Here is a 15214-nt window from a genome sequence, read left to right as displayed (position 1 = left end):
ATTGAAGGTGTGCACATCCCTCTACATAATGTAGAATTACTGCAATATTGACCCTAAAGACTGGTTCACACTATATCACCGTATCTCAGCGTTGATGCCACAATACTTCAGTGATAGTCGATGATAATGATGTTTATACTATCACAAACATTTCCGCGTTTGCATCAGCAAATATTCCGTGACGTAGTGTTCTCATTTTTCTTTTTCGCAAAAAAACCTTTTTTTTCGCATGATCAAATCAAATATTAGTCTCGCAGCAACTATCATAAATGGAAATAAATAATTCACGCTATCCACAACCGCGAATTACTATCGTCGAAATGGTTCACATTGTACGAGCTATCATCGATACTCGACAAAATATCAGAAAAGTTTGACAGCTGCAAATGCTCCCGATGTATCTGCGATGCTTCATTAATGCTATCGGTCCCCGGTGCACATATTCGACGATGACTGTTGAAAGGACAACTCCGACATACGGCGATAGTGTGCACCAAGTTAAAGCGATAAGAAAAAAGAGAAAAACTGTATACTCAAACTAATAATACCACGGCTACTGCAGAGTCATTAAATTAAAGTTTTAGTTGTTTTTCTTTTTTGAAAGCCTAAAGGGGTGAGTTTAGGATGATTTTAGAACAGATTAAGCAATTTACGTGTATTTCACTAATTCGTATAACATAAAATCCCTGAAACGCAAACGTTCTCACAACTGATTATTTACGTTGCAGGCGCATCTACTGCAATAGTTTTCTATATATCTAGCCATAGCTGAACTTGGATACACTATATCAAAGGAGACTTACCTTAGCTTTAGTTAAAATGGCCGTAGCACCCTGATCCTGCAGCATCCGTGCCACACTTACTCCGACATTCTCAGCTTTTTCTAGAAGGTTATGAGGCAAAGCTCTACATATGATACCCGAGAAGTATGGACAATCCTTCCTTTTGACTGTGAGATACCTAAAAAAGACAATGAGAGAAATGGAGCATGGTCTGGGTGACAACACAGGATAAATACCAAATAACAATTGGCTTACAAATGACCGACCCACATACAACCTAAATGTAAACCAACCTATGCGAACAGAGCGGCTTAACATGGCATGCTCAAGCATGGATTAATTGCTCATTCTGAAGGTGAATGAACATAAGTAAGCTGTACTCCACTACCTATTCCTCTCTGACGCCACGTGGCTTGGCAATTATACATTTCGCAATGACAAGAGGAAGCGAGATAAATTTAAGCATGCCAGTTCAAGTGAAAGAAAGAGAACCTCTTCTACTAGCACTACACAATAGCGCTTACTTCATGTAGCAATGTGCAAGTCATAGTAACTAGTATTTAGTAATTTATTAGGTATTAGTTGAGGGCACCACCGCAAATACACTGATGCCTTCAGTAGACTGTTATTTATTATTCTTGGCACCAATTGTAAATATTTGGAGCAAACGGTAAAAGCTTAAATTGATGCCACTGTAGTAACGAGGCCACTGTAGTAACGAGGCCACTGTAGTAACGAGGCCACTGTAGTAACGAGGCCACTGTAGTAACGAGGCCACTGTAGTAACGAGGCCACTGTAGTAACGAGGCCACTGTAGTAACGAGGCCACTGTAGTAACGAGGCCACTGTAGTAACGAGGCCACTGTAGTAACGAGGCCACTGTAGTAACGAGGCCATTGTAGTAACGAGGCCATTGTAGTAACGAGGCCACTGTAGTAACGAGGCCATTGTAGTAACGAGGCCATCGTAGTAACGAGGCCATCGTAGTAACATTGGGATGCAGAACGTTGGGCTACAAAATGTAATGGCCTATGTTTAAAGATGAACTTGCACAAAATTTTTAATTTTATCAGAAAGAATCAGTAATTGTTTATCAATTAAGACTGTTTTTGATTTTTGAGGTGATCTGACTGTCAGGATGTCTAAAGATTGAAATCAATAAAACTTGATCATGGCTAAAATGCTCAGAAAGAAAACGTGTGAAATGACGTCAATATTTATTATCATCGCGATAGTTGATATCGACTATTGCATTCAAGTTGCAGCATTACCCGTCTCTATTCTGTCCGTCTTTTTGCAACTATAGACATTTTAATCACACTTTTGATCGATTTGAACGTTATAATCGTGACCAAAGTTTGTCGATTTTGTTCTTGAAACATTATGACAGTCAATCAGATCATCTCAAACAATGGAAACAATCGCATACAATAGAAAAATACTGATGCTTTCTGATAAAATTTACTAAGATTATGTGCACGTTCATCTTTAAGGCTAATAGTTTTAGAGTGATTTTGTCAGATTGATAAATATTTCAAAGATAATACGGATATATTTTTAAACATTTTGTGAGAAATTTAAAAGAAAACCTAATCAATTTAAAATAACCTTAATGCGTATGCTGATGGCGATATTAAGCGACATACCACAGTCGTGTTTAAGTGTTGACATTAATAACAGGAACAACAAGTGGTACTACGGACTAAAAAATTTAGGAAAGTCACAAAAACTTGAAACTCATGAGGTGGACAATGCAAGTTTATTAGACTAAATCACTGCTCACAGAGAATACACCACGATGCCGTCTTGTTAGGATTAGTTTTAAACTCAAATTCAATAATACGCCAACTTTTAATCCTTAAATATCACCAAAATTCATTTACAACTTACTTGCTGCTGACAGCTCCTGAGTTGACCTTATGACCTTGTACAACCTCTGAATAGGGACAACTTAATCTCCGCTGACGCTTGGAAGAAGGTTCTGAGTTTTCCGAATCCGTTGATACACTAGAGGGATGAAGGAGGCAGGTATATGAGGCGGAGGAAGAATGAAGATGGAAGAAAAACAAAAAAATTTTTTGTTTCTGCAAGGCCAATGGCTTGCAATTATGCAAATTCTATATTGAATACAACACAAAGATAAAATAAAATGTTCTTGTAAAAACCGAAGATTACAGTAATTTAATAAAAGAAGTGTTAGAAGGTTTTCTGTAGTTTACATACAGTTTTGTCGGAGTCGATTCATTAGAGATATGAGTAGTGTCTGTAAGCACTATAGACTCAGATCCATCTAAACTGTATACGCCACCAGTGAGAGTCAACGTGTCCTCATCGTCTACCTGTACACAGTGACAGAGGAGCAAAGATAAGCACTGGGTGGAAGCAAATCATGTGACCAAAACAAAGAGAGCATGGCGTGGAGCTAATAAGAAGACCAACAAGTCGGACATAGTCATTTTGCAGACAATGTTAATTTAGTTAAAAACCAAGTGACCACATCACAGATGCCCAAGAACATTCATGATTCATATTGAATGACTCAGAGGACATAAGTAATTACAATTACGAAGCAGCGCAGCTTAGCTGAACTAAACAAGCGGAGAACATTCATGACAGTAAATAAACAGTCAAACACAACCACATGTCAGTCTTGCAGAAAACTTGCTTAAATGGTATAAATAATCAAACTAAAACTTAAAATCTTTGTCAGTTCATAATACTCTGTATATTCACTTCAAGGCTGTACAGTTAAACTGCTGTTTATGAAACTAATATATTCCAAGAATTATTCTGTGTCAAAATCGTTGTATGCTAAAGCAATGATTTCTATGAGAATTCACTTTAATTTATTTAATTCGTTCCATGGTCGAAAAACTTAATGATAAATATTTGTCAAAAATTACACATAACATTAAAATCAATTAATTATATGAAAATGTGAAAACCAAACGTAAAAAACTTCTAATGGCATAAGCTGGAAAATACGTTTGGCATACGATTACATACTTGCTCCAAATTTACATGAATTATATAGGTTGAGGAGATCGGGTTTGACAGTAATATATTGTTAGACAACTTTGTCTATTCTGAGAGGCCAAATATCCATCCACCAATTTAAGAATTAGTACATGTCTAAGAATCTAAGATAACTCAGTAATTGTTTTATTATCCAATGTTGCCTTTTCAAATGTTGAGTAATCTGAGACCAAAGATGTTCAGCAGATGTTGACAAGTACGTGTAGCCTTAGAAATGCATGGTATTAACCTAGCAAGGTTTGAGAGTTTAGTCTATTGCAACTTTAAACTGATGTTGCATCCAACCACATCAAAAAATGACGTATATCTCTATGATATCTGCATATCTTTGCAAGAGTTCAGTCGAGTAGCTTACAAAAACAGGCTCAAATTTTGACATGACCAGTGATCTAGGTAGACTTCACTTTCACATACAACTACAGCCGGTGTCTCTGTGTTTCATTAAGTACATGGAAAGGCATTTATTTTACTTTTCTTTATGTCAACGAATAGTTCTCACAATTTCTAATCGACGCTTGAGCTTCAGAGAATGAAATAAATTATAAGAAAATAATTTGATTGTAAACTCATGGAATATATCAAACCTCTGCATGACAGCCGACTACCTTAGGATGCTTTACACTGTATCACGGTGTGACAGAGTTAATAATCATGGAGAGCACAACCTGTGAACCAGCCTTCAGCCTTACGGACTCACGGTCAAGAATATATAACACGAGACATAATCGCTATTTTTTGTCAATGTTAACGACTTCTTTAACAGTGAACCATGAAACGAATATGATGAGGCAGAGCTTTCTAATACAGTAGACGCTCCTATATTGTAAATTCCACATAACATAAAGAATTTACGTGAAGTTTTTGCATCGTACTACATAAATTTAGATATGTAAATCTAAATGTTTGTCTGTCAACTGTCGTACGTGTGTCCAGTCATAGCGATAAAGTTTTAAGAACAGAAAATGCGATTACCACTGGATTTGAACTCAGAACCTTACATTGTAAGAGCGCCTACTGTATTCCATTTTAAAGCAAGCATGCCTACACCAAAGCTCCAACTAAATGTTCCACATGCACCAAAGAAGTTCATCTCAAGTATGTAAAAAAAGATTTGCTCACAATACCATCAACAGTGGCATGGTTATGTTATTGATGAGACAGAGTAAAAACTTTCGAAAGACCAAAGACAAATGTTGCTCAAACCAGTCTTGGCAGAAACCTTATGTTACAAAAATTGGAGAAAACACAATTTCCCCAATAAAAAGCCAGCTGCAATGAGTATTTCTTCATACAGTCCTGTGAACACAAACACATGAATCCAAGAGTGTCATATCAGACGAAATAGCCTGACTAACCTGAGATGATACGGCGATTGGTACACTGCAACCCCCTTCCAATGTACGGAGCAGAGCCCGCTCGGCAAGACATCGCAACAGCGTCGTTCGGTGAGTGAGTGGCGCGAGCAGATCAAGAGTTTCGAGATCAAATGAGCGACATTCAACAGCCATGGCTCCTTGAGATATGGCATACATGCACCAGCTGTCACTTAGCACCTCCCCAACTCTACAACACACCCATGGGTTACATTTCCAGGGGAAACAGATAACAATAACTACTGTATTGCATTGAACCCACAAAAACCCCAATAAAACTGAAGGCAAGCTTAAATCACCAAGTTTTAATCGCTATGTTCCTAAGTGTTTACTTGGGAAGCTTTTACTTTTTATTGGCCTTAGTAATAATCAACATGATGTTTATCGTAACATGCCAAAAGAAAAAAAAATGGAAAAAACAAAAAATCAGTAATTATTGAGTGAGCTGAACATACATGCCTTAAAGGTCGGTAATTTAACAGTATTGTGAAGGAATCGAAAAAAACTTATGTTGCTCATCACAAAACATCTCCAATGAAACAATATCTTCTTACTTTGAATACCTTAGTCAACTTTCTCTCAAGTACATTGTAGACCATCTATAAATGGCTTAAACGCAATTGCACCGCCAATTCTGATGTTTGACAAAATGTGAAACAAAAGACAGATAAGAATTCCCAACTAGTTGCATAGACCACTTCTTGCGTGTTTGTAGTCGTGACGAAAACTAGTATACAAACTCAATGATATTCAACTAATAGCCATAGACTATCAGAGTATTTCTCTCCTGTATGAAAATAAGCAGCAGAACTACAAACGAACAATCCACATTTGAGAAGTTAATTTACCTTAATCAAGAAAAACTACTCAACAGTATAACTGTTTAACCTGCGTTCTGAAATGGTTACAAACAGGTAAATACATTTACAAAGATTTGAATGTTCAATGAAGTTTTAACACAGTTCCTATGAAAACACAGAGTTCCTTTAGAGTTCAGAAGATAATTATTATACCAAAATTATTATTAAAATTACGCAACTAGAGGCTATATGGGGCTCTCGCTATTCAAATCGAATTTGAGAACTTATCCCAACATGATGCTTAACTTTATAGAGAGTTTGTTATGTAATATGAAGCAACAACTTTACGTAAATTCTTCATGCCAAGTGGAATTCGCGTTATAGGTTTATGTTAAAGGAGCATCTACTGCGGCTGTTTTGTACTAAAGTGATTTTTGATGTTTCGGGGAATTATTGGATGAAAGAAATACATCATGTCAATACCACCATCAACATATTAAATAACCTTAACACATCACAACAGTGAGTTGATTTGGGGTAGTACATAGCAATCCAAGTGAAGTTAGAGCCAAAAGCAAGATGCCCCTTATATCTAATAAATAAACTGTACTTGTCATAAAAGGTGTCTAGTTTTTCATTTGAAGGTGAAGCTATAGATCAGGTGAAGGTCAGCTATACTCATATTCAAACTATTATTTTGAGCCGAGACTAAACAAAAAAGAGAGCTATAAATACAAACCTGTCATGCCAGCCCATCCTAGCCAGACCTGCCTCTGCTACTATAATAGCATCGTATATACCAGATGCATCGTCTAGCTTACGCAGTCTTGTGTTCAGGTTACCACGGATGTCTGCAAACTACAAAGACCTCCTACTGAATTCTTAGGCCTTGCATGCAGTACGATTACAACAGACACAAATGCCACAATTATGATTAACTTATAGAGAGCTTTTTGTTGTGATAACAAATCAGAAAAGACTGCACCATCGAGTGAATGTAGTTTCATTTAATAATGTACCATGAGCAGTTTCACTTTGAAACATTTGGGATAGGATGATTTTATCACAAAGTTTGAGTACTAAATTTACTAGGTCTCTTCTAATACAAACAACTACTGCAGTTACCATGTTAGCACCAGTAAGTCTTTTGGCTGCAAATAAATATAAAAAAATTTGTTTTTCTTTTGGAGCAAAGTGCTACCGGTATACTATGTATTACAAATAATACATTACAGAAATTTGCTCATACTTGGCAGTAGTTGGTTAACTCATTAATGTAACCTAGAGTACCATAAAACCTCTATTTGAACATCACCTCTAATAGAACCCCGCCATAAGGGAAGAGTTGAAAAATATGTGCCACAGCGCTCAAATAAAGGTTTTACGGTAACTGTCCCTATTTTTTTCATCGACATATTATTAAACGATTTTTGTGTCAATGACAACAAATAAAAAACAGCTCTCCAAAATTTTAATACCTATTAAAAAAGTGCAACTTTTTTAAACAAAAAATGGTATTCCAAGAGAGCTTTACATTTTAATTTGAACTCAGAATTGACAAAAATTATCTGGATGTATACATGAACGTTTGTAAGGAATGTTGTCTAAGCAAGTAACAAGGTACCAAAGGTAATCATACTAATACTTTTGTAACATTAGGTCTTTTGCAAAAAATGTATTTATAGCATCTCACACATACTATGGTACACAATATCTCGGCACAGCAGCCTTCGGCAGTTATGCTATAGCATAAGCGAATTTCACCATTTGCAATTCAAAACTAACCAATGAGGATACTAATACAAAGACCTACCTTAAGATGTGGGTACTTCTTCTGAATCTGTGCAACCCTACGTAATGAACTGGTACCAACGACAGCATCTTTCGGAAGGTCAGCTAAGGTCATCGACTTGCCTTTGTGTTTGGAAGAGGAAAAAGCAACACAATCATAGGGACTGTCTCGTTCTAATACAGCACCTATGGCCATTCCTGAAAAATAGTTTACCATCTGGTTTTATTGATGTGAGGCAACAGAGAGTGTACAAGGGTCCGAGACTCACGGTAGGGATTTTTCAGTCGTGTGGGTAACTTCAATGCTTATATTTTGCAAAGATAGCAAACCTTGCTTTTCAAAACTTCCTGCTGCTCAGAATATCACAAGGTTATCCCCTAGAAATTGTGGTCTAGCGAGGTAAGTTTGATGTGATCAGGGTTATCCTGGGACAGCAAGCGTTGAGGTGCAGAATACCCCTCCACCCCAGTTAGGGGAGAACTTTGATCACACGATACTAGGATAAAACTCTAAACAATTGCATGACCCAATCGAAGTGAGCAACTGAGAGTACTATATGAGAAGAATATTCTTCAGAAGGCTTTATGGAGCCAGCTGCATTCTGGCTTATCTGAGAGTGGATGCATTGCTAGCGGCTCACTCCATATGAGAAAAGTGGTACGCGCCAGTTTACTTTAGTCCAAATCTAGGACTGATATCAGTTGATAAACAGCGATGAAGACGAATAAAGCATGTGTAAGAATTTCATTCTTTAATAATAAATTAACCATTCAAATTTACTAAAAAGTGCTGTATTCTCAAAAATTTAACGTTCTCCCTGATTTTACTACCATATTTCACACACTCCGAATTTAGCAAACAAATAAACATCTGAATAAACAAGTGATTGTATTTTCAACCGCTGAACAGTCAAGCACTAGCTTCAATTGCATCTGAATGGCGCTAAATTAACGGGACTGAAGCTGTTCAGCGGCAAGATTGTTGGCTTCGTCCGTTCCTCTCAACCAAAGCTTTCAATGTCAAAAGCTCTCATTTGATCGACGTATGAGTACTCTTTGATAAGTATTTCTATTGAAGTTCGTTAAAAACCTGCGTTGATTGACATATTGCCACACTCCGTATACGTAATCACGTTGCTTTGGTCTTTCTGTCAAGTCCTATCTACTAGTACAACGAAATACCATACCATGATAATAACCGAATAAATTATGCCGAGGATATTGGTTTTTGGTGAAATAGGACAAACTCGGTGCTGTAACTCTAAAACAATTTTACCATATTTTCATCATCAGATTTACATCTGTTACGATGATCAATGCACGAATGAAGACATAAAATCACTTTATAAAAAGACTATGTGATTGGCTTTCCCGATACCAGTAAAACATTGAAGGATAAGCTTGTCGTAGTCAAACTTAGCCCTAGTATATTTGGAAAATAGTTGCAAACGAACTGTAGGAAATATATGAAATAAACTATAGTGTATGTCTGAACGCCATACCCGCATATGTTAGAAAACGTATCGTAATCACCAGAGCATGAAATTTGGAGATACAAGTCGACTGCCACAACAATGGTCTATATCCGCAGTACTAAACTATCATACATAGAAAAAGCATTGCATAACTAAAGTTTACGAACTTACAGAATTATTTCCAATAAACACATTAAAATTATACATATATAAGCAACAAAAAAAACTTCATGGTGATAGGGTAGGAAGTCCGAAATACTTCTGATAACAAATACTTTATTATCTATATATTTTATTTATTTACACATCTTATGATTTATTACTAATAAATAAAATACTTTGGTTTATTAGTAAAATCTGTATGACTTTAGTTGTGTGATTAGGTGAATCTTTGAAGGCTCTATGAAATAAAAAAACTTCGACTTAAAATTATTATTGTAGCAATCATTAGAAAATATAAAAGAAACAAGAAAACTAAACGTTCACCATTCTCTTTAGCTACTGTTTTTACAGATATGTAGAGAATCAACTCAACTTTTTAATTTTCATTTAGAGCAAATGTCGACGGAAAGTCTCAGCAACTAGCTAGATGTACAACAGAGGTTTTAAAATGAAAGTTGTAGGTTCAGCTACCTAACTACAATTTGACCATGACGGATACATCTCCATTTCATTGGCTTAAATTTTCCATGGAAAATGAGTGATTTTTAGGGTATCCACAACTATCTCAAAATGAATCTTTGAGTATCATGGTTGATTTTGATGAGTAACAATCATTTGGTTAGTTATGGCATGTGAATCGTAATAAATCGTTGTTGTAAACACACTATAATGTAAGTGTGGTAGCTGGACCTTGAAAGTAATACATCACCTTAGTATTTGTAAATATATATCGCAAGCGTCTAAAAAAAATGTTGGAACCAAACTCCGGCATAAAGCCTATTTACACTGATGAACTGATGCTGCTGCCAACTCATTTTGCGTTGGAAAAATCTTAATCATTAGAAGTGTTATAAAAGTTAACATTCTGAAGTATATAAAGCTGTATTGTCATAATAGAAGTTTGGCCAATGACTCCCAACTACCAACATCCATAGTTGTTTCATTATCTATCAATTCTGTCAGCATGATCTTTGTTAATCCATCTAAAGCACTCGAAGAATGAGTCCATGATAAAGATCATATAGGATTGTTACACATTTAGCATTTACGTCTGATCATCAGTAGGGGATACGTGGCACTTAAAGACTCCACGGCTGAGTGAACTTCTCTCCCGAATATTTATAGACAACTAAAACGTCCCTACAGGCCGACTGTAGACCGCACAAGCAGTAACAATCCGCTGTGTCATCAATAGTTAGCAAGCGTCATCCAGTGATTTCATCGATGACCTAACGCGAACTTAAGTAGTGAAAAAGGTCAGCATTTAATGAAGCTATACCGGTATTTAGATCTCCAGTTGAGAAAGTCAGTTCTCTGAGAAGGCATCACTAACATAGGCTGATGAAGTAGACGAGGTAGGAGAGAGAACAAAATTCTCACAAGTACGTGAGCTGCAACTAACAAAAAAGTCGAAGCATCGAATAAGTTCAAACAAAACTATTCCTCAATCTAACTTTAATGTTTGATTAAACGAGATATCTTAGTACGACTTGGTTGAAGTACTAACATGTGCAATAGAGAAACGAAGATAACGAACAGTTGTATCCGCAATACAAGAGTATTTCGTAAACACTGTTCCAGGAAGAAACATGTAAATTAGGTGGTGATGTTCCGTGAACAAGCAAACGCACCAGGATGGAGGAAAAGCGGCAATGAATAATGAAATCACTACATATGTCGAGTTAAGCATCCACGTGTACTAAAATTTCAGTTTTTATGAGCTTGATAGCTTTAAACAACTGAGAGCAAAGGCTATGATAAAACCGACGCAGGTGTGTCATCATGGTCGTCAACTTATCTGACAGCCGAGGTCTGCAGGAATTGACCGACTCTAAGGAGGTGCATATAAGCTAAAAGTGTACAGTGTACCAGTTCATATCAGTGTACACTTATAAAACTGCTTGAAAAGGAATGCCGCTTTGAAACCATCAGTCAGCATTGACATTGGTACTACACATAAATTGTAATAAGAGCCTTGTTCGTCCGTCTGTTCATCCGTCTGTTCGTCCTCCGAAGCCGAGTTAAGTATTAGAAAAAAATTGCCTCCCACAGAAATCGAACACTGATACCACATTTTGCAGACAGGCGCGCTACCAACTGTGCCACTCAATTACCTTCCAAACTGAAGAAGAATAATTGTGCATATAGTTATTACACCTGGCGATCTCTCACGGCGCACTAGACTGACACATACTAGCTGCAACAATAGGAGTGACTCAGTGCTTCTCCTAATTTCATCACAAAAAGCAAAGAACCAAAAAAATGGGCAGCTCATTCTATTCTTTAGATGTGACTTTAGTAATACGAATTGGACCAGGCTACCTCTTTGACGTGCCAAGATAGCAGAATCGCTCAAGTTTACTCACATCAGCTGTCGACACCACCTCAACTTATTGAGGTTGTTCAATGAACAAGCTGATCATATCTGCCTACATCTAAATATTGACAATATTTAGATGTAAGCAGGACCATAGATAGAACGTCATTAAAAGGCAAAATACGCAGTAGCAGTTCAAATATATTTTAACTGCAAAATTAAAAATGTGTCCTCTTATCAAATGCTTGAAACCTTGAAGTTGGTTGCATTGAAGTGAGGTGTAATTATGGCAATAACCATTATGTTCATAATATATATACCTGTCATTGTACAATGAGAAGAAAAGTGGAACAAGTGCTTGAATGGCGTTTTAAACTCCAACTGATGCAATAACCAAATTAAACTTGAGAAACAGTCAGTACTGTCCATGAACCAGATTTCACCAGTCTTCCAACAAATCGATTTTACTAAAATGTCATCTTGTGATATTTGCCTGTTGATTCATGACACCTCACAAGACTGACATTTGCTAATCCAATCCAAGCACCTGATTCCTAGCACTGATCAACTTCAAATTAATCTGTCACGCTAACACTGTGGCAATGTTAGTAGCACGCATTACAAAGCTTTTATTCTGCTCCTTTGTATTAGTTTTATCATTTATTGAAACATCCTATTACTAAAAATACATTCTAAAAAGTCCACAAATTGTTTACCATATTTATTGCTTTTGTTCAATCTGCCAGGGCCAAATTCCCTCCATGAGCAATATTCTTTAGACAATTGAGCTTTAAAATTGCATCGCACCATCTTTTATTGATTTTGGCTCTGATTTATTGATTTTATTGATTTGCAATGTCAGATATGTTTTACTAATCTTGCAATGTGTTTAGATTTTGTGAATCAAATTCACCTTATGGATAGTGATGTTATTTGGCTAATCATTTGCTGTGATTTAAATAAGTTTATTGAGGATAAGTGAATATTGCAAAATGACTTCAAAAGCAAAAACATTTTAATTTAACAGGCAACTTGGAGTTTTGACTAAACAAGCGCTACCAGTAAAGTATCATCCTTGAAGAATATTCTTTGATATGCGCGAATGTACATGAGCAGCATGATAGGATATAATCTTTCTCCTTACAAGCTAACTCACAGTGTTGCCAGCAGGTGTTAGCAGGTGCCATTTCATTAATAACTTTGTTTACTACAGAGATGCTCATGTATCTAGATCAATTTCAAAAGCGGCTTGGAGTTCAGTAAAAGCTTTAGCCATGAAAAACTTCTCTGCATGATAATAATCAAATAGTGTTTAAAATTTCAATAAAAATATTACCGTAATCACACAAAGTGTGCATTGGTGTCTAAGAAAGTTCAACTACGGGAAATCAGAATCGCTCTTCGTTAGATGGCTAGACTTACTATATACTGATTTGTACTACGAAGATCAGGAGCAAATACTAACCAACAACTTTTAGTTGTGTGCTGGTTAACCTTTGCAGTAGCAAAAGGTATGTTACACCATGTCTAGTTTTTAATACAAAAGATATTTTGGCTCAAACTGTTTGTAGAATAATTTTGTCTTAACACGCAAATATATCTGTTTGTTATTTTCTACTGGTATGGACATTTAAACATGCTTTGATGAATGTAACAATTGCAAGTAACAAAAAAGTTATATGCCATATAGATGTTAAACACTTTGGCAAATGTTATAAAGACAAGCAGATAGCAAGCTATCAATGCACAGTTTGGTATGGAAGATGACAAAAATGTGGAGGTAAGTCTAGACAATGTCAATTACCTGGAGGTAGAGTAGATGGAAGGTCCTTGAGTGAGTGCACAACAATATCCACTTTGAGATCCTCGAGGGCAATTTCAAGTTCCTTGGTGAACAAGCTTTTTTCTCCAATTTTACTTAATGGTTGGTCAAGAATCTGATCGCCTTTTGTGCTCATTGTAATAACTTTGAACTCACTGTACAAAGATTACAAACATTAATTTTAAACTGGCAAATAGACAAAAAGGAATCCAGGATAAGCATGTATCAATAAATGAACAATAATAAATGAGACTAGAAATTAATTAGAGCTTCAAGAGAGGAACATTGATAGACGATCATGTTATAGCAGTCAATTCATTATTATTGCTCTTCACAGGTTCTTCTGCATTAGCAAGCATTACAACTTACTGAAGATAGCTTACATATAGCGTCAATTGAAAAATTCTTGTTTAGCAATAACACGATAAAAATGTTTAAACGTCCATCCGCAAGCACATTACAAAGTGCTGCAAGTTTTGAGCAGTGTCCTTTATACAAATATACAAAGCTGAAACTGCCATACTGTGGCGCACTATGTTTATAGCTCATCTATAACTCGTAAGGATAAATCTACGAAATTCTTTCGATAGGAAGGAGACAAAATAAAAGCAAAAACTTCTTACACGTCTGGATAGTGTTCCTGAAGCATATCCACAACTGTGTGTGTTTGTACTAGAGCCAATTGACTCTTTCTGCTTCCTACTCGAACGATTCTTTTGTCGCACTCAAGTCCATCCATGGTTGCGTTCTACAATTTATAACTTGGTTCATGTAAAAATGTTTCCACTACAGGTGTGGGACCCACACTGAAAAAAGATATCAAGAAGATCGAGAAAATCCAAAATAAATGTCTGAAATTTGTTTACCGCATAAGATCACCAGTAAGCTTTTCACAATTAAGGGAAAGCACTAACATAAAATCATTACAAGAACGTAGAAAAGATGCCCGAATAAAACTATATTGCAAAGTGTTGAGTTCTGGTGTTATTCAAAACACTTTTACTCCTCCCAATAACCCGCACGATACAAGATAAAACAGGGAATTGTACATGCCATCTATAAAATCAGGGCAATATTTTCCCTCCTTTTGGCCAAAAACAACTAGGGATCTTCGAGGGGATGTCGAGTGTGCAGATGTTTAGTTTCTTTGATTTAACCGGAGAGATTTGTACATGTATATATGTCAATAAATAAATATATAATAAAGAATTAAAAAAATAAATAAATAAAAGTAAAAAATAAACAAAAAGGTTCTTGAAACTTAGTTTTCACGTCTTTCTGCCTTTAGAGGCTCTCAGTGAGAACAACCTGATCTATTTCTATCTATTTTTTCCATAATAAACAATAGCTCACTTTTCAGTATAATGCTTCTGGTCAATACATCATAAAAAGAGGTATACATGCACTTCAGTTAAAATAGATTAATGCATTGCTAAGACGGCTATATAAGAAAAAATGGAGACCTTGAAGTTTACATGATACACTACGGATGAGATTGTGTATGTTTGACGTTACATACCTCAGTACCTGTACAAATCTACAAAAAAATTTATCGATGCACTTTTCTGAACTTTTTAATACTGTCTGTTTTCAGATAAGTACACACGCTCTAGTAATTCCACCTGACTTTTTTCTCACATTTATTTTCACACCTTC

General features: G+C 36.0%; 1 protein-coding gene across 1 annotated transcript in view; it reads right to left on the bottom strand.

The window, feature by feature from the left end:
- The window catches only part of LOC137396938 (porphobilinogen deaminase-like), a 21346-nt gene extending 6132 nt beyond the window's left edge, over positions 1–15214 (bottom strand). The window contains exons 1-9 of the mRNA XM_068083229.1: positions 15078–15214; positions 14182–14306; positions 13541–13713; positions 7805–7980; positions 6731–6849; positions 5174–5381; positions 3006–3121; positions 2673–2789; positions 804–960 (exon numbers count right to left, since the gene is read on the bottom strand). Coding sequence (XP_067939330.1) covers positions 804–960; positions 2673–2789; positions 3006–3121; positions 5174–5381; positions 6731–6849; positions 7805–7980; positions 13541–13713; positions 14182–14297 — 1182 coding nt within the window. The 5' untranslated portion in view covers positions 14298–14306; positions 15078–15214. The remainder of the gene's footprint in view (positions 1–803; positions 961–2672; positions 2790–3005; positions 3122–5173; positions 5382–6730; positions 6850–7804; positions 7981–13540; positions 13714–14181; positions 14307–15077) is intronic.

Source organism: Watersipora subatra, chromosome 5, assembly GCF_963576615.1.
Source record: "Watersipora subatra chromosome 5, tzWatSuba1.1, whole genome shotgun sequence".
In the NCBI taxonomy this organism is placed as follows: Eukaryota; Metazoa; Bryozoa; class Gymnolaemata; order Cheilostomatida; family Watersiporidae; genus Watersipora; species Watersipora subatra.
Note: the sequence above shows the minus strand (reverse complement) of the source record. Positions and strands in the feature narration are given on the sequence as shown.